At 51.9% G+C, this 20,287-nt stretch overlaps 1 protein-coding gene across 1 annotated transcript; it reads left to right on the plus strand.

The window, feature by feature from the left end:
* The first annotated feature begins 3,896 nt into the window (after positions 1 to 3,896).
* Positions 3,897 to 5,438, plus strand: LOC123452815 (nitrile-specifier protein 5). The gene is made up of 2 exons (XM_045129538.1): positions 3,897 to 4,054; positions 4,234 to 5,438. Exons 1-2 carry the CDS (start codon positions 4,025 to 4,027, stop codon positions 5,185 to 5,187), a joined length of 984 nt encoding a protein of 327 aa, XP_044985473.1. The 5' UTR covers positions 3,897 to 4,024; the 3' UTR covers positions 5,188 to 5,438.
* The last annotated feature ends 14,849 nt before the right edge of the window (positions 5,439 to 20,287 follow it).

Raw genomic sequence — 20,287 nt, forward strand, 5'->3', positions numbered from 1 at the left:
CTCGAATACTCTACCCTCGAAAACTGTTGCGATCCCATGCGCTTGTGGGCCGTCAACAACATTCTTCTAGTTTCGATTGCCGGGGAGTGCTAGGAGCATTCTTCTGGTGCCGTTGCAAAGGGGAAGAACAGTTGGCATCAATGCCCTCCTCCAGAATCTGTCTACGGGCCTCCTCGAGCGAGGCCCTGGCATCAGCTGGGTTTGCAGTGGTGGCGATAGGCGTCTTCAAGCCGGCAAGGGCAGCGTGAAGCGTGTCAGCCGAGCCTGCAGCGGGGTCAACTGCCTCAGCCGACGCCTTGCCGTGAGGCTTGCTGGTGCCAGCGCCAATGACCATCACCTCCATGAGGTTGGAGACGACAGCGATGTGGTGCGGGGTAAGACACCCCGCAGATGACGGTGGACCATCGAAGACAAGCACCTCGCTAGGGTACTCATCAAGCACAGGCACCTCCTCGAGGGAGAGTCTGCTGAAGCTGGCGCGTAGCGCATCGATGTCGATGCCCTCGCTGAGGTGGCGAGGCTCAAATCCGAGGCGTAGGTCGCTAAAAAGGACGGGGAGGTTCGCAACAGCGGCGATGACAACTCCGGGGAGCTACTCGTCGTCAGACTCCTCAATATAGTCCGTGAGACGGCTTGGAACATCGACCAGCATCGCAGAAACCTCCACAAGGGCAGGCTCCACGGGCATCCTGATCGATCCAGACGCGAGGCATCCGGCGGTGTTGGTGAAGGGCCCCGCCTAGAGCGTAACTCCGGCCGGTGCCGCGAACGGCCCCACGGTGGGCGCCAAATGTCGGTGTTTTCTGACGACATTAGCCATGGGTAGGCTAAACATGAGTGGTGGGAACCGAAAGGACACCGACGGGCTCCGGGAATGGGGTTAGTACAAGCGAGGGACTCACGATGTACCCAGGTTCAGGGCTCTCCATAGAGATAACACCCCTAGTCCTGCCGGAATGAATAATGCACCAACGAGGTTACAATGTGCTCCTGGAGCTGTTCGACGGAGGGGGGAGAAGGAGCTGCCGGCTCGCGTCTACCTCTCCTGTATGGGTGTGTGTGTGTGTGAGCAATTGACCGACCCTCTGCATGGAGGGGGTCGGGGGGTTCTATAGACGAACCCACCGACCTACAATTAGAATAAAAGTACAAAGGAGGGACCCGCCTGGCAGCCTCGCCGGTTGGCCAGGGAGTCCACAGTGGTCTTGTCTTGTCGTTGCAGGGGCCCGCCGGCTGCAAGGTCCCACCTGGCTATGGGATCCGTCGGCCAGCCAATGATGCTCTCGCTTAAGGCCGACGAAGGACATGTGTAGTACGTCCAGCTCGTCTTGCGAGATTCTTCATGGGTTGCCAGTACGGCCGCCTCCATTGTTGCCATGCCAAGCTTGGTAATGGAGTGGGTGTTGACGGGCTGGTACTGTGCGGGCTTGACGGATCGGAGCCGGAGTAGGTTAGCGGCATGGCCGCTGACACTGTATCTGTCGTGCGCTCCAACCTTGTACCCTTGCTGACGCGTATTCACCTTTAATTGTAGAGTCTCGTCATGGCCTACGATCTGATGTGACTTGAGCTCCCTGGCCGGCTAGCGGCCTCGCTAGCCGGCCTAGAAATGGCCGTCTCGCCACTAGCCGACAGACGCTTCCCAGATGGCCAGAAGGAGGTAGCCGTCTCGCCCCTAGCCGACAGGCGACTCCTAGTCGGCCAGGAGGAGTTGACCGTCTTGCCACTAGCCGGCAAGGAGGATTTGGCCGTATGGAACGAGTTGTGGTTTCCCTTCAATCTTGAATGCAAAGGTGTAGGCTCGATGAGCCACCCGGGGTTATCCCTCGTCTGTATACTATATTTATAAATATACTATGCTCCTTAATTTTAAAGCCTCACAACCAATTGAAGTCTCCAATTTATAATTAGGTCATCCGATTTTGATCGGGTCAACAATTTCTCAAAGAGCTCTTTTTTTTTTAATTCATCTCTCTTAATAAATTATTTAATTCATCTCTGTTACTATATTCTTTTATTCACTGCGCTCTTTAATTTTGAAGCTCTCTTATTCCATCGAGGTATTTAATTTTAGATTTGGTTTACGATTTTGATCAATTCAACGATTTTCCAAATCAACCGACAACAATTGACCTATAAAAACATATCAATCAATCGACATCACTCGCACCCGCTAAAAAAGAGGTGTGAATATGTAATATTGTAGCATCAATATAGAACATGCAGCCACCGATGAAATTTTTACACAATAGTGTGGATTGGTTAGCGAATAACTCTGAATCAAACCGCGAAGGCCCATCGAACACGCTGCATTATAAATAGAGAAACACACTCCATCGCCCCCACCCCCCCACCCCTCGCCAAACCAAATACTCACTCGGTTTTAAGATATAAGGTGTATTAAATTTTTAAAAAGTATAATATCTTTAACTTTAATCAAGTTCAGAGCCAAAAATATTTACATTCACAATACTAAATCAATAAAAATAAAAAATCATTCCATGATGAATCTAATGCGATTTGTTACTATGTATAATGATATATTTCTCTATGAATTTGGTTAAAATTACAAAGATTTGACTTCTCAAAAAATTACACCTTATATTTTGATACAAGATTTTTTTATATGAGAATCAAACAACAACGATGGCATAGTAAAGCGTGTCCAACCCTTCTAGTGTAGAAGAACCTACCAACAACTCTATTTTCATGACTACTTAGACAACTACTATAAATCTCTGAATCTTGTGAAGAAGTATAGCATGGAGCATATTATCAAGGGAAAGATGTCATCTTATGTGCACACCGAGTAAAAATTACAAACACTAACCATGCTCCATCTAAGCATTGGCCTCCACCACCGACAGGATGGGTGGCATTCTCTGTGGACGGATCTTTCTCTGCTCAGGACGGCCGTGCGTCGGCCGGGACGGTGCTACGGAGGGAGAATGGTTTGTTGATATTTGCCGCGTATAGGTATATCTTCAACTGTAACGACGCCTTGGAAGCAGAGACTCATGCCTTAATGCAAGGTATGGCACTAGCTTTGCATCATTCGGATATGCCCGTCATTGTCCAGTCAGATTCTTCAAACGCTTTGGCCACCATTGAGGACGATGCTTGGTCTAGGTCGGTCTATAGACACTTAGCTGAGGAGATTAAAACTCTTATGGTTATGGTTGATAGAGAGTTTATTCCTTTAAAAATTAGTAGAGATCAGAATAGGGTAGCACATCAGCTCGCTCATTATAGCCGTACCAATGCTTGTACTGCGGTATGGTTGAATTCGAGCCCTTCGTTCTGTAAGGATTTGTTATCTCAAAATTCTAACCCGACTTGTTTGAAATAAAACTTTCTTTAACCTAAAAAAACTCTATTTTCATGATCAAATGAAACACATTTTAATGCGTACAAAATAAAAAGACGGGTGCAGGCGCAACAAAATACCAGGATTGCTGCAGGTACCACGGATTCCACAAGATATAAACCAGAGAGGCCGAGTAAAAAAAAGTTGCAGAGCCGCAGTGATATCATCCAAAGTTTGGATGTCGACAATGTTCCTGTAATATACTTCCTCTGTATTTAAATATAAGACCTTTTAAAGATTTCATTACAAGACTATATACGAAACAAAATGAGTGAATCTATACTATAAAATATGTCTATGTACATTCATATGTAGTTTATAGTGTAATTTTTAAAAGGTCTTATATTTAAGAACGGGAGAGTAATTCCTAGTACCCCACACAAGAAACAATAATACCTAGTACGGCGGCTCATGTCCCGCCACCGCAAATGCCAAACATGAATAGTGGCAGATTCTTTTTCTAGCGAGGGCTCCACGGTAATTTGGCCCGGATGGAGTGGTTATCTTGGTTGACGGAGTGATGGCACCGTTCATGCCCCTCGACCGGCTTATAACAAGTGACCCCAATCATCACTTTCCCCACACACAAAGGCAACACAGTAGAGCAGAGCAGAGGAAGCAGCTAGTTCCAGCTTCAGGTTCAGCTTCTCCATCGCAATGGCTGGCACTGGCAGTACCTGGATCCTGGTGTGTTTCCTCGCCTCTCCAACTTAATTTCCTTGTTTCCTACTCCGTCTTCGTTTTCCTCCTCCCTCTTTGCACATTTTTTGCTTCTTCACCTGCTGTATCGATGCGATCTATGCAATTCATATTAGAAGAACTGGTTTCCCCTTTGCTCAACTCCATTCGCTTGATTGACCACGCAGCTGGAGCAGAAGGGGGCTGGGCCGGGAGCAAGAAGCTCCCACGCCATCACGCTCGTCGGCGGCACGGCCTACTCCTTCGGCGGCGAGTTCACCCCGCGCCTGCCCGTGGACAACACCATGTACGCCTTCGACCTCAAGGCGCAGTCCTGGTCCGCCCTCGACGCGGCCGGCGAGGTGCCCCCGCCGCGCGTCGGCGTCACCATGGCCTCCGTCGGCGGCACGGTGTTCGTGTTCGGCGGCCGCGACAAGGACCACACGGAGCTCAACGAGCTCTACTCCTTCGACACGGCCACCAGCACCTGGACCCTGCTGTCCTCCGGCGACGACGGCCCGCCGCACCGGAGCTACCACTCCATGGTGGCCGACGGCGAGGGGAGCCGCGTGTACGTCTTTGGCGGGTGCGGCAACGCCGGCAGGCTGAACGACCTGTGGGCCTACGACGTCGCCGCCGGGCGCTGGGAGGAGCTGCCTTCGCCCGGGGCGGCGTGCCCTCCCCGCGGCGGGCCCGGGCTGGCCTTCGCCGACGGGAAAGTGTGGGTGGTATACGGGTTCTCCGGGGACGCGGAGCTCGACGACGTGCACTCCTACGACCCGGCCACCGGCGAGTGGGCTGTGGTAGATACCACCGGCGACAAGCCCACCCCGCGGAGCGTGCTCTGCGCCGCCGGGGTAGGGAAGCACGTGGTGGTGTTCGGCGGCGAGGTGGACCCCAGCGATCTCGGCCACCTAGGCGCCGGCAAATTCTCCGCCGAGGCCTTCGTGCTGGACACCGACACCGGCGCGTGGGCCAGGCTGGATGACGCCGGGTCTGGTCACCACCCCGGTCCTCGGGGTTGGTGCGCGTTCTCGGCGGGGGCGCTCGACGGCCGGCGAGGCATGCTTGTCTACGGCGGCAACTCGCCGACCAACGACCGGCTTGGCGACATGTTCCTCTTCACTCCGCTTCTAGCTTGAGTCAGCACGACAGCTAGGCGGTGCCCGCACCTCTGTGTGCAATTGGAGTGGTCTGTGAGGAACTAGCTGCTTTGTTAATGTTGTGTCCAATTGTGTTTATGTTGTGTTATGTTGTGTATGTAATTAATGAAGAATAATTGTACTAGTAGTAATGATGAATTGTGTACTTTAAATTCCTCCGCGACCAAGTTCTCATGGTCGTAATAGAAGTATCATAAATGATAATATGAATGCCAATTAAACTTTTTTGATGATGTGGCATATCATTAAATAAGAAAAAAGTGGATGTGAGATCATATTATGATACTCTCCTCGCACCACTTAGAAGGCGCGTATGAACGATCTTTAGGACAAAGGTGAATCTTGATTGGTTCTAATTTTGTTTGCAAGTGCTCACACAATAACCGCATGACGCTTAATTATTTAAAAAGATAATGCACGGTAACTCACACAACCACTAAACAAGGAGTGCATACAGTATACTAGTACTCCTAATTAAGCAAAGAGTAAATGTCACGTGCCTTAATCCTCTTTATTCTGAAAATGCATGTAAACAGAACTGCGCCTTCTAAACTGTGACAGAGGGAGTCCGCATGCACACCGAGCATTCCCACTATGCATGCAGCCTACTAGTACTCCTAATTAACCAAGTAGTAAATGTCACGTGCTTAATCCTCTTCTATTTTGAAAATGCATGTAAACTGAACCGCGCCTTCTAAGCTGTGACGGAGGGAACTTATGATGCTATGTATTACAGAAATAGTATCATACACTAATATAATATGCATGATACAATTATACTATACTCTCCATTACGAGCACCATCATGGCTAGTAAACATTTCGCGCTCGGACACTGTCTACATCATTGGTTCGTAGATTGGCACACACGAATCTCGACACACTACAGCGTCGCCACGTCACTAATACTCCCTCCATCCATAACACTCTTATATTGTACTCCCTCCGTTCCTAAACATAAGTCTTTTAAGATATTTTATTAGGAGTCTACATACGAAGCAAAATGAGTGAATCTACACTTTAAAGTATGTCTATATACATCCGTACGTAGTCCATTAATGAAACCTCTCTAAAGACTTATATTTAGGAACGAAGTGAGTAGTACGAAGGTAGTTTATTGTTCTTGGCAACCATGCAAACACGTCAACTTAGCACCATTCCAATTCATTCCCCACTCACTCTCTCGCTCTCTGCCTGCACGCGTTATGAGCGGTGCTTCATCGTCGCGAGAGATTTCACACATGATTGACCATCGGCCTTGGGTTCTCCCTATCCTCGCATGACGTCCCGTCCCCCCCCCCTCCATTCCCATTTTTTCCGCTAGCTTTCTCTCTCGGGGACTCGGTGGGGATTTCGGTAGTTTTTATTTAGGGTTACGATAGAGACCGTTTGTTCTCCGTTTCACGACTCGGGCTTTGTGGCGTGTGTGAGGGCTTAGAAACGGGGGATTGTGAGTGGGGCAATGCCATGACATGACACAGATATCTACTACTTGTGAGTTGGATTGGGTTTTCCCCGAAAAGGAAGATTGAAACAATATAGGCCCTATTTGTTTAAAAAGTCTTAGGACTTCTTTTAGTCCCAACTAAAAAGTCCCTATTCCCTACCTGTTTGTTTCCGGGACTAAACATGGACTAGAGGTTATTAAATGACATGCTAAAAGACTATGTTACCCCTACTAATGGACTAGAAGCTATTAAATGACATGCTAAAAGTAGGGGCAGTGTTGAAAAAAGTCTCAAAAAGTCCCAAAAAAGACTCTCCCGTAGGGACTTCTTTCTTTAGTCCCAAATGCCCACTTTTAGTCCCTAAAAGTCCCTCCTGTTTGGTTTAGATGGGACTAAAATGGATTTTTTTAGTCCCTGATGGGGTTATAGTCCCAGGGTAGGGTCATAGGCCTGCCCTATAGGTCCTACCCAAGGACTACCCTTCATAAGGAACAAGGCCCTTAGTCAGTTCCGACTGAATTAAGGACTTCCCATCATCCAGTCGGTGACGATTCCTCCATCGTCCAGTCGGAGATGAGCATTCGGAACGTATCAAACTTACCGACTGGATTCCACTCTGTACATCGTAACCCCCCTGGATGGCAACGGTCATACGTTTTCATGTACAATTATTAGCATTTAAGGCATACGTTACCTGTAACGTAGGCATTTATTCGCCACTACACCACCCATGTGCACCGAACCATTGTGAAGGGCAGCGCACTCTGTATAAGCCACCCTTTCCCACTGGTGCAGGGGTTAGCATTTCACTGTAATCCATATTCCACTTGACATCAAGCTCCCAAGAGCACTGAGACATAGGGCTTTTACCTCCACCGTAGAGGGGCCTGAACTCATACAACCTCGCCGTAGCTAAGGCTCTGCCCATCCTTTCGTACCCTACACATCTACTGTCAGACTTATACCCACGACAGCTGGCGCCCACCTTGGGGCAGGCGTCTAAGCGACTTCCGGCGAGTTTGCAACTACATCTTTTCGTCATGTCATCTGGTGGAGATTTTTGCATGGGTCGTGAGATCCTCTTCGGCGCACTCTCCTTCATCGTCGACGATACGGCATGGCTTCGGGATGCGCCTCTCGACGTCGAGGCGCTCCCCAGTCGCGGGGCTACGCACTTCCGTGCCGGCGCCCGCGGCATTCTTCTTCTCCAGCAGTCGGCTCCGGTGTCGATCTTCGCCACCGTCACGCGCCGCAACAAGTGGTCTCGCCGTCCGCGTCTCCAGCGTTGGGTGCAACACGCCCAGGCGCGCCAGAACGCGTCCTCTCAAGTGGCGGTCCTCGAGTCGGTTGTGGTTGCGCTGCCGTCCCAGCGCTCGGACTCAGTTCCGACTGAGTTGCCTTCCGAGTACTTGGGTCGCGGGCCTGCAGCCGAAGTTCACATGGCCAATTCCCATGAAAGTCCCCGCCAAACTCGTCGGAACGAGCATGAGGTCGGCGAGACATCCGGTGCTCGCCGTCAGCCCCGCCGTTCTGCCAGTCGACGCACTCGTCAGAGCAACGTGGAGGTGTTCCGCACACCCGTCCTCAACTTGGGTGCCGCTGCCAAGATAGCCGATTCCCTCCAGCCAACTGATTCAGAGGCCGGTAGAGGGATCGAGCAGATCCGTGCCCTGTTGCACACGGTGCAACAGCAGAATTCGGCAGTCTCCCGGTCGCACAACAGGATCCACAACGGTTATGTTCACGCGAACACACATCGATCAGTTTTCAGCCCCGATTCTCATCAGCGACACAGAGGGGGCAGTCGTTCCATGAATCCCGAAGATCATCGCCGTTCACGCACCCCTCCGTGGGGTGGGCCCTACAGGCCCCGACATCATGATGATCGGCGTTCGGTCGGTGACACTTACGATCCAAGGCCCGACGCAAGAGGATACATCGCCCAGAGGAAGGTCGACAGGAGCCGAGCCCACTGTGATGGTCCCGATAGAGACCGTCCGAGTGGAAGCAGGACCATCGTCTCTGGTCCCAAGTGTTTCAGTCGGGCCATCCGTTCGGCTGACATCCCTCCCAACTTCTGATTGGCGACGGGGATCAGCAAGTTTACAGGAGAATCCAAGCCAGAAACATGGTTGGACGACTACCGGGTGGCAGTCCAGATCGGTGGCGGAGATGACCAGGTCGCCATGAAACATCTCCGCCTGATGCTCGACGGCTCGGCATGGGCGTGGCTGAACCAGTTAGCCCCTTCAAGCATCTACAGCTGGGCAGATCTGGCTCGAGTCTTCATCAGGACCTTCAAAGGGACGTGCAAACGCCCTGCTGGTCTCGTGGAGCTCCAGCACTGTGTCCAGAAGCAGAATGAGCCCCTGCGCGACTTTATCCAGCATTGGACCACCCTCTACCACACGGTGGAGAACGTCACAGAGCACCAAGCAGTCTGCGCTTTCAAGGCAGGCGTGCGGTACAGAGATCTGTACCTGAAGTTCGGTCGGACAGGCGACATCTCCATGAGCAAGATGATGGAGATAGCAGCACGCTATGCCAATGGCGAAGAAGAGGATCGCATTCGTAGCGGCAAGCATAAAGCAGTCGCCGATGGAGATGGGAACAGCACTCGGAAGTAGAAGCAGAAAGCACCGTCCACTCCGCAGGCAGAGGCCGCAACCGTTACCAATGCCAAGTTCAAAGGCAAGGGGAAGGCTCGGTTCACCCCCAAAAAGAAGCAGTTCGGAAACCACATCCTGGATCAGCCATGTCCGATCCACACGAAGATGGATGAAGAAGGCAACACCATATTTCCGAAGCATACCACTCGGCAATGTCGCCTCCTGATCCAAGGGTTCGGTGAAGGGCAGCCGAGTGAAAAGGACAATGAACAGGATGAGGAGGATAAGGAGGATCCGTTCCCCCAAGTCCATGCAACACTGATGATTTTTGCTGACGTGGAAAGCAAGAGTCGACTGAAGCTGGTGAACAGGGAGGTGAACATGGCCACCCCAACCAACCCCACGTTCCTCAAATGGTCTCAGACTGCGATCACCTTTGACCAGTCGGATCATCCAGCACACGTGCCCACCCCAGGGAGGCAGGCTCTGGTCGTCGACCCGGTGGTCGAAGGAGTCCGACTGCGCAAAGTCCTCATGGACGGCGGCAGCGGCTTGAACATCATGTACGCCGACACTCTCAAGGGGATGGGCATTCCGATGTCCAAACTTAGCGAGAGCAGCATGCAGTTCCACGGAGTCGTCCCTGGACGAAAGGTCAAGTCACTCGGCCAGATCTCGTTGGACGTCGTTTTCGGCTCCGACAAGAACTTCCGCAAGGAAAAGCTGACATTCGAGGTAGTGGACTTCCAGAGTGCATACCACGCGATTCTGGGCCGTCCGGCGTATGCGCGTTTCATGGCCCGTCCATGTTACGTGTACCTGAAGCTGAAGATGCTAGGTCCCAAAGGTGTGGTCACTGTCACAGGCAATCGGCAGCGGGCCGAAGAGTGTCTGCAGCAGGGTTCGAGGATCGTCGATCAGCAGATGGCTGTCCTCGAGCTCGACGAGTACAAGAAGACAGCCGACCCCGCTGACTTGATGCATTCGAAGAAGCCAGCTTCGGAGTCCGCATTCCAGTCGGCGGGAGAAACGAAGAAGGTCAGCATCCACCCGACGGACGACACAGCTGCCTCGACGAACATCTCCACCACCCTCGATCCAAAATCGGAAGCCGAGCTCATCCAATTCCTCCGTGAGAACTGGGACATTTTCGCATGGATGCCCGCTGACATGCCAGGTGTACCCAGGGAGTTGGCTGAGCACCGACTGCATATGGATCCTGCTGCTCGGCCTGTCGGAGAACGCTTGCGTCGGCCCGCCGCGCAGAAGAGGAAGGCAATCGGAGAAGAGGTGGCTAAGCTTTTGGCAGCCAACTTCATTCGCGAGGTACACCACTCCGAGTGGCTCGCCAATGTTGTCATGGTGCCCAAGAAGGACAAGTCTCTCCGAATGTGCATCGACTTCAAGCATCTCAATAAGGTCTGCCCAAAAGACCATTTCCCGCTCCCCCGCATTGATCAAATTGTTGATTCGTCTGCGGGTTGCGAGCGTTTGTCATTCCTTGATGCCTACTCGGGCTATCATCAGATCCGTCTGTATGGCCCCGATGAATTAAAAACAGCCTTCATCACCCCATTCGGGTGCTTCTGCTACATCACTATGCCATTCGGTTTGAAGAATGCAGGAGCAACTTTTATGCGCATGATCCAAAAATGCCACCTTGACCAGATAGGTAGAAATGTGGAGGCGTATATGGATGATATCATAGTCAAGTCACGCAAAGGTTCCGACCTGCTGACTGACTTGGCAGAAACATTCGCCAACCTTCGAAGGTACGATATCAAGCTCAACCCAGCCAAGTGTTCATTCGGTGTTCCCAGCGGAAAGTTACTCGGTTTCTTCGTTTTCGAACGAGGGATCGATGTCAACCCCGAAAAGATCGGGACCATCGTCCGAATGGAGCGGCCGGTCAGAATACACGATGTTCAAAATCTCACAGGTTGCCTAGCGGCTTTGAGCAGGTTTATCAGTCGACTCGGCGAGAAGGCACTACCTCTGTACCGACTCATGAAGAAATCAGATACTTTCGAGTGGATAGACGAAGCCCAAATCGCATTCGACGACCTCAAAGTCCTACTTTCCACCCAGCCGGTTCTTACTGCTCCGCTCAGTAATGAACCCCTTCTTCTGTACATCGCGGCTACAAATCAAGTCGTCAGCACTGTTCTCACAGTCGAACGCGAAGAAGAAGGCAAAGCATACAAGGTTCAGCGGCCAGTGTATTATGTCTCCGAAGTCCTGACTCCTTCCAAGCAGAGGTATCCCCACTATCAAAAACTTATTTACGGGATTTACATGACTGCGAAGAAGGTGGCTCATTATTTCCAAGACCACTCGGTGTCTGTCGTTTCTGATGCTCCGTTGTCGGAAATCCTCCACAATCGGGACGCATCAGGCCGAGTGGCGAAGTGGGCAATGGAGATGTTATACTGCGACATCAAGTCCGAGGCCAAGAAAGCTATAAAGTCTCAAGCTCTGGCTGACTTCATAGCAGAATGGGTAGAACAACAGCAACCGACTCACATCTACTCGGCTCATTGGACAATGTTCTTTGATGGGTCCAAGATGTTGAATGGCTCCGGCGCTGGCGTTGTGATCATATCGCCAAAGGGTGACAAGCTCAAGCATGTGTTGCAGATACATTTCGATTCCTCCAACAACGGGGCAGAGTATGAAGCTATCCTTTATGGATTGCGCATGGCCATCGCACTCGGCGTCCGTCGCCTGATGGTCTATGGCGATTCAGATTTGGTGGTTAATCAAGTGATGAAGGAGTGGAACGTAAGGAACCCCACCATGACTACATACTGCAACGCGGTAAGGAAGCTCGAGAAAAAGTTCGAAGGTCTGGAACTCCACCATGTCCCGCGACTGAAAAACCAAGCAGCTGATGAATTGGCGAAACTTGGATCCACTCGGAGACCAGTCCCGAGTGATGTCTGCCTCGAGCACCTTCACCTTCCCTCAGTTAAAGAAGATCCCTTCACAGAGGAACCAGTACAACCAAAGAGCTCGACAGATCCGACTGAAGTCGAGGTCCCCGCTGTGGTTGATCTGATCATGGAGATTCTTGCTATCATCCCCGATTGGACTGTGCCGTTCATTGCGTACATCCTAAGGCGAGAATTACCAGACGATGAGGTCCAAGCCAGACAGATCGTCCGCAGGTCGAAGTCGTTCACCGTCATTGATGGCCAGTTGTACAAAGAAAGTGTTTCAGGCGTCCTTCAACGATGCATCTCCCCTGAGGAGGGGCAGTTAATCCTGGAAGAAATTCACTCAGGAACTTGCGGTCATCATGCCTCCTCAAGAGCAATCGTCGCCAAAGCATTCAGAGCTGGTTTCTTCTGGTTGCAGGCAAATGAAATGGCGAAGGAAATGGTCGACCGATGTGAAGGCTGTCAATTCTACTCGAACAAGTCTCACAAGCCAACATCTGCACTCAAGACGATCCCTCTTGTCTGGCCGTTTGCGGTATGGGGATTGGATACAGTCGGTCCATTCAGGACAGGCCAAGGGGGATTCACACATCTGTAGGTGGCAGTCGACAAGTTCACGAAGTGGATTGAAGCCAAGCCCATCAAGAAGCTCGACGCCCTTACGGCCATCAAATTTGTCAGGGACATCATCTCCATATTCGGAGTACCGCACAGCACAATCACTGACAATGGCACAAATTTTGACTCGGACAGATTCAAAGGTTTCTGTACAGGTCAAGGTATCCGAGTGGATTTTGCATCTGTGGCGCATCCCCAAACAAACGGGCAAGCAGAGCGGGCGAATGGACTTATTCTTCAAGGGTTGAAGCCTTGACTCCTGCGAGAAGTGGGACATGCTGCCGGCGCATGGGTCACCGAGCTGCCTTCGGTGCTGTGGGGTATGCGCACAACCCCAAATAGATCTACAGGGCGATCATCGTTCTTCCTCGTTTACGGAGCAGAGGCAGTCCTTCTGAGTGACTTGCTTCACAACGCTCCACGAGTCAAACTCTTCTCCGAAGCCGAAGCAGAGCAAGCCAGGCAAGACGGAGTGGATCTTCTAGAAGAAGAGCGCGAGATGGCACTGACCCGCTCAACCATTTATCAACAAGATCTGCGGCGTTTTCACGCGCGGCACGTCAGGAGTCGTACATTCCAAGCAGGCGACCTGGTGCTCCGAGTGGATCAGCAGAGACCTCACAAGTTGGCTCCCGCCTGGGAAGGACCCTTCATCATCTCCAAGGTGCTGAACAACGGTGCATATCGACTCTACAACCTCGACAGGGAAATGGACAAGCCAAAAGCATGGAACGGAGATCTCCTGAAGCGCTTCTACATGTGACCGCCGAATGGAGCAATGTAAAGAACAAGTATCATTGAAGTAATACAAAGCAGATTGATTTTTTGCAGATTCAAGATTCTTCCGCGTTGGCAGACTCCGGTCTCAAAAAAAAACTTAGCTGCGATCCAGAATCTCCTAAGTACAAACTTTCTCCGAGTGTGTACCAAACGTCGCACTCGGGGACTTAGCTGCGATCCAGAATCGTCTAAGTACAAACTTTCTCCGAGTGTGCACTAAACGTCGCACTCGGGGACTTAGCTGCGATCCAGAATCGCCTAAGTACAAACTTTCTCCGAGTGTGCACTAAACGTCGCACTCGGGGACTTAGCTGCGATCCAGAATCGCCTAAGTACAAACTTTCTCCGAGTGTGCACTAAACGTCGCACTCGGGGACTTAGCTACGATCCAGAATCGCCTAAGTACAAACTTTCTCCGAGTGTGCACTAAACGTTGCACTCTGGGACTTAGCTGCGATCCAGAATCGCCTAAGTACAAAATTTCTCCGAGTGTGCACTAAACGTCACACTCGGGGACTTAGCTGCGATCCAGAATCGCCTAAGTACAAACTTTCTCCGAGTGTGCACTAAACGTCGCACTCGGGGACTTAGCTGCGATCCAGAATCGTCTAAGTACAAACTTTCTCCGAGTGTGCACTAAACGTCGCAATCGGGGACTTAGCTGCGATCCAGAATCGCCTAAGTACAAACTTTCTCCGAGTGTGCACTAAACGTCGCACTCGGGGACTTAGCTACGATCCAGAATCGCCTAAGTACAAACTTTCTCCGAGTGTGCACTAAACGTCATACTCGGGGACTTAGCTGCAATCCAGAATGGCCTAAGTACAAACTTTCTCCGAGTGTGCACTAAACGTCGCACTCGGGGACTTAGCGGCGATCTAGATCCCCTAAGTACAAACTTTCTCCGAGTGTGCACTAAACGTCGCACTCGGGGACTTAGCTGCGATCCAGAATCGCCTAAGTACAAACTTTCTCCGAGTGTGCACTAAACGTCACACTCGGGGACTTAGCTGCGATCCAGAATCGCCTAAGTACAAACTTTCTCCGAGTGTGCACTAAACGTCGCACTCGGGGACTTAGCTGCGATCCAGAATCGTCTAAGTACAAACTTTCTCCAAGTGTGCACTAAATGTCGCACTCGGGGACTTAGCTGCGATCCAGAATCGCCTAAGTACAAACTTTCTCCGAGTGTGCACTAAACGTCGCACTCGGGGACTTAGCTGCGATCCACAATCGCCTAAGTACAAACTTTCTCCGAGTGTGCACTAAACGTCGCACTCGAGGACTTAGCTGCGACCCAGAATAGCCTAAGTAAAAAGCTTCCTTCGAGTGTATCCTCGAGATCCACTAGGAGGCTTAGCAAACCCTCATCGAGGCTCATGTGGATGTCAAGACAACTGACAACTACATGAGTATCAACTCGCTCCGAGTGCGCACGACATGCCGCACTCGGGGACTTAGCTGCGATCCAGAATCACCTAAGTAAAAAGCTTCCTTCGAGTGTATCCTCGAGATCCACTCGAAGGCTTAGCAGACCCTCATTGAGGCTCATGTGGATGTCAAGACAACTGACAACTTCATGAGTATCAACTCGCTCCGAGTGCGCAAGAGATGCCGCACTCGGGGAATTAGCTGCGATCCATAATCGCCTAAGTAAAAAAGCTTCCTTCGAGTGTATCCTCGAGATCCACTCGGAGGCTTAGCAGACCCTCATCGAGGCTCATGTGGATGTCAAGACAACCAACTTCATGAGTATCAACTCGCTCCGAGTGTGCACGACATGCCGCACTCGAGGACTTAGCTACGATCTAGAATCGCCTAAGTAAAAAGCTTCCTTCGAGTGTATCCTCGAGATCCACTCGGAGGCTTAGCAGGCCCTCATTGAGACTCATGTGGATGTCAAGACAACTGACAACTACATTAGTATCAACTCGCTCCGAGTGCGCACGAGATGCCGCACTCGGGGACTTAGCCGCGATCCAGAATCGCCTAAGTCACAAGCTTCTTGCTGTCAGAAAACCACGGGCTCAAATCGTGTCAGAAAATAAACTTGGCGAAAGAACAGCAAAATATTTGATTCGAATTCAATGTTGGTTCAACGATAGTAGGTTCGGTGTAGATCAAGTTTATCCACACCGAACCACGAATGTGACGGCCAACAGCAGTGGCCAAAGTTTGATACAAATACCACTCGGCATACCGAGGTTGAGTTTTTCAAGCGTCGTCAGGACTGGCACTGGGACTGGCAGGCTCCACGAAAGTGTCGAGGTCGATCCCGTCTGTGATGCAAGTGGCGCTCCATGAAATCTTCATATCGAAGCTTCTTGGTGTTGGCGACCTGCAATGCTTTCAGCTTCTCTTCGCGAGCTTCCTTGCAGTGCACTCGGACCAGCGACAGCGCCACGTCCGCACCACAGCGAGCAGCAGACTTCGTCCACGCCTGCACTCGGTTCGGGACGTCCTCCAGCCGAGTCATCAACCCTTCTATCTCCCGCCGGGACTCGTCTTCGAGCCACAACTCCTTGTCGATTCGGCCGATGACCTCTCTCAGGCGACCGATGAAAGGTCCCACTTTGCCAAGACGAATGTGTGCTCTGAGCATGTCTCGATTGGCGTCGTCACCGAGTGGAACGTTTGGAATAACTAACCGCTCAACATCAGTTGCTTCAGCCTCAGCGTCCATACAAAAATCTGCAAAGACAAGACAAGCAGAAAGTAAGCGCAGAATGAAATACAAAGTCAACAAGCACTCGGAATAAACTTACCACCGAGCAGCGCAATCATCTTCCTAGCCCAGTCACTGACGTACTTCTCCTGCGATATGCATCGACTGTTCATCACCTTCATCTGACCCATCAGCTCAGTTCTTTGCTTCCCCATTTTCTCAATTTCGGCCACCAATGCCTTGTTTGCCTCACGGGACTCCTCCAAGGCCCTCTCTCGTTCAGCAAGAGCACCCTTCACGCCAGCTAAGTCATGCACAGCTGCCTCTAGTTCCGCAGCAAGCTGAATCTTTTCAACCTTCAGAGCGTTGTACGCTGATCCCATCTCGCAAGTCTTCTGCAAATCACCGCGAAGAGAGGATCATATAAATTCAACAAGGAAAATAATAAAACCTCAAAGTTCTTCAGACCACCGCCGATGCAAGCAGTCGACAGCGGTCTCGAGGACTACACCCAGTGGGTTCACTAAGAGTGAGCCCACTGGCATGAAGCTCAAACAGGTCCGCCCTATTGAGCTACATAAAAAAAACAAGCCTATGAGGCCGCTACTACCCAACCTGAGTAAAATTACTCTCGGAGACTACTTCCAGTAGGTGCACTCAGAGTGCCCCCACTGGCACCATTCGGACAGATAAGTTTTCACCAGATCAAGTCAAAGACAATGTATATAAAGACAACTGCCGGTGCAAGCACTTGAAAGAAGTCTCTGGGACTACACCCACTGGGTTCACTCAGAGTGAACCCACTGCAAAATAATCCTACTGCATCCGAGTGTATCGCTTAAACCCCCAGTGGGTTACAAGAGAAAAGCAAATACTTACTAGTGCACTTACTCGGATATCGTCCTGGAGCTCCAAGCTTCTCTTGTACAAAGATGCGATGGAGTCGTACACCCCCTTCGCATCACCCGCCATCAACTCCACCTGCACCATAGCCTCCTTGGCGGCTCCCACTTGATCTTCCGGGAGGTGTCGGGCGTCGTACTGGACAGTCGACGGGCCCGGCGCCACGGGAGACTCCTTGGGCATCCCAAGTCCTGCTCCAGTCGGTTCAGCCGCGACGAGCACCGTTTCAGTCGACGGCATCGTCTCGGTTGGCGGCGCGTCCATGGCGGGAGCGGTAGCAGATGGAACGACCTCAAGGACAGGCACCGAAGCTAGCCCGGACCTCTTCTGGTCGTCCTCCTCCAGATGAACCACCCCTGAAGGAAGCCCGACTGAACGACGTGAGACCACAGAAAAAAGGGCAAGATCAAAGACAGAATTCACGAAACATTGATGTAAGCTCTCGGAGTCTTCACGACGTACCTTGCTGGGAGGTGGCAATGTTGTCCGTATCCATGGGATCGTCTTCCTGGCGTGGCGGAGAAGTGGTGGAGGTAGCAGCTCTGTCGAGTAAAATCCACTCGACCAATAAGCATGAGTCCAATCAAATACTGAAAGAAGACAGGAGAGCAAGACACTTACGCTAAGGCAACGGGAACAGCTATCCTCATCCGAGGCAAAGCCTTCCGAGGTTTGGATCCACTCGGTTTAGCCACCTTGGGAGGTTGGCCCGCGGGCTCAGCAGCAGCATCCCTGGTCCTCTTTGTGCTCCGAGCACTCGGAGCCACGGGAGTAGCTGGCAAGGCACTCGGAACCACGGGAGGAGCTGGCGGGGCATTCGGGGCCGCTGGAGGAGCCAACGGAGTCACGGGTTCGTAACGGCGCTTAGTTCGAGGCTCTGGTGGTGGGGGTGGCGAGCTCTGCTCCTCATCTTCCCCCTCCTCCTCTTCGGACTCCTCCTCCGTCTCCCCACTGTCGGAGACGTACTCGGCGCTCTCCACGCTGCCCGCCTAGCTGCCTTCCTCTTCCTCAGCCGGATTCCCGTTCGAGACGGGGGAAAACCAGTTAGTCCACGCCTGCATGAGATACAGTCGACAACATCAGACGTCAGACAGTGATGCAAGAAAAAGCGATAAATCTAAGAGAATTGTAAGTACTCGACAAGATATACACACCTCATTCGGAGGAGGGTTGTCAGCGCGGAAGGGCTTCACTCGCCGGGCTCCTCTGGGGTTATCACACGCGCCTGTGATGCTGCGGACCCACGCCGTCACAACCTCCCCGGTCACGCACTCGGGGTGAGTCCGAGTGGAGTCCGCAGGCCCCGTGTAGTGCCACATGGCATGGTGTCGAGCTTGCAAAGGCTGGATGCGCCGACCCAGAAAAATCTCCAGCAGATCCGTGCCGATGACTCCCTTGCGGACGACATCTATCAGCGCTTCGACCAGAGGCTGAATCTGGATCTTCTCCATCTTCGTGAGCGCAAGCTGCCTGGGCGGAGCCGGTCGGTCTAGGCTAAAAGGTGACAGTCCAGTCACGGCATTCGGGCAGGCAACGTCCTGGCAATAGAACCAAGTCGACTGCCAGTTCCTAACGGACTCGGACAACTGGAGAGCGGGATAGCTACTTTTGGTTTTCTTCTGGAAGCCTAAGCCTCCGCAGAGCTAGAGGATATGAGTTTTGTCGTCCGACTGACTAAGTCTTTTGACGGTTTGGGATCTAGCGGAGAAGATGTACTTAAAGAGCCCCCAATGGGGAGGACAACCGATAAAACACTCGCAAAGCACGACGAAGGCAGAAAGATGAGCTATTGCGTTGGGAGGAAAATGGTGGAGTTGCGCCCCAAAGTGGTTCATGATACCTCTGAAGAAGGGATGAGGAGGCAGAGAGAAGCCTCGGTACACGTGACTGAGCAGCAAGACGCGCTCCCCCTCCTGGGGCGCCGGCTCCGTCTCGCCCTCCGCCAGCAGCCTCCACGACTTGTTCTCGATCATACCTTGCTCCACCAGCTCCAGCATATCGTTCTTCGTCACCGTGGAGGGGAGGAAATCTCCCTGGATCCAACCCGCCGGCAGTGCCCGCTATCGCCGTTGAGCAGGAGCCGTCGTCTTCTTCTTCTTCTACGCCTCGAGCTTGCTCGTCTGCCCCTTCGTCATAGTGGAGGCTGCAGATCCGCGAGGGAGGAGAAGAAGGAAGGAGCTTGGGGTGCGCAGGAAGCCACGGGAGAAGCGGGGCGAGTGCGAGTTATCAGGCGAGCGCAACGGGAAACCCTCACTGGGGAGGTTTAAATGAGGTTCCGACTGGTTCACTAGCAGGTGGCCCCAAAATCTTATCCCCCGACCGGTTGCTGCGATATTAGTGGAGGAGATGAAGGTGCGGTAATCGAGGTGATAGAAACTACTCGATGACGATGTCGTCATCCCCGCTGAGCGCGCGGCAACCAAAATTTGAGGATCCCAGAAAATCTTCCGCTGTCAGTTGACCAGTCACGTCCGTAGATTCCGCGGAAGCACTCGGATCACTGGTCAAGAGGATAAAATGGATCGAGGCAAACAACGCCAAAGTCGCATCCATACCAGTCGGATCCGTACCCCAAGCATCGCCTCGTCGTTCCAACCCCGATCCATTCGGGGACTAATGATGGGGTTATAGTCCCAGGGTAGGGTCATAGGCCTGCCCTATAGGTCCTACCCAAGGACTACCCTTCATAAGGGACAAGGCCCTTAGTCAGTTCCGACTGAATTAAGGACTTCCCATCATCCAGTCGGTGATGATTCCTCCATCACCCAGTCGGAGATGAGCATTCGGAACGTATCAAACTTACCGATTGGATTCCACTCTGTACATCATAACCCCCTGGAGGGCAACGGTCATACGTTTTCATGTACAATTATTAGCATTTAAGGCATACGTTACCTGTAACGTAGGCATTTATTCGCCACTACACCACCCCTGTGCACCGAACCGTTGTGAAGGGCAGCGCACTCTATATAAGCCACCCTTTCCCACTGGTGCAGGGATTAGCATTTCACTGTAATCCATATTCCACTCGACATCAAGCTCCCAAGAGCACTGAGACGTAGGGCTTTTACCTCCACCGTAGAGGGGCGTGAACTCATACAACCTCGTCGTAGCTAAG

This window comes from Hordeum vulgare, chromosome 5H (genome assembly GCF_904849725.1).
Source record: "Hordeum vulgare subsp. vulgare chromosome 5H, MorexV3_pseudomolecules_assembly, whole genome shotgun sequence".
In the NCBI taxonomy this organism is placed as follows: domain Eukaryota; kingdom Viridiplantae; phylum Streptophyta; class Magnoliopsida; order Poales; family Poaceae; genus Hordeum; species Hordeum vulgare.

Excerpts from the sequence above, each read along its gene's own strand:
- LOC123452815 (XM_045129538.1), top strand. The coding sequence starts at position 4,025 with ATGGCTGGCACTGGCAGTACCTGGATCCTG. Across the intron at positions 4,055-4,233 it reads CTGGCAGTACCTGGATCCTG|CTGGAGCAGAAGGGGGCTGG; the intron begins GTGTGTTTCCTC and ends TTGACCACGCAG.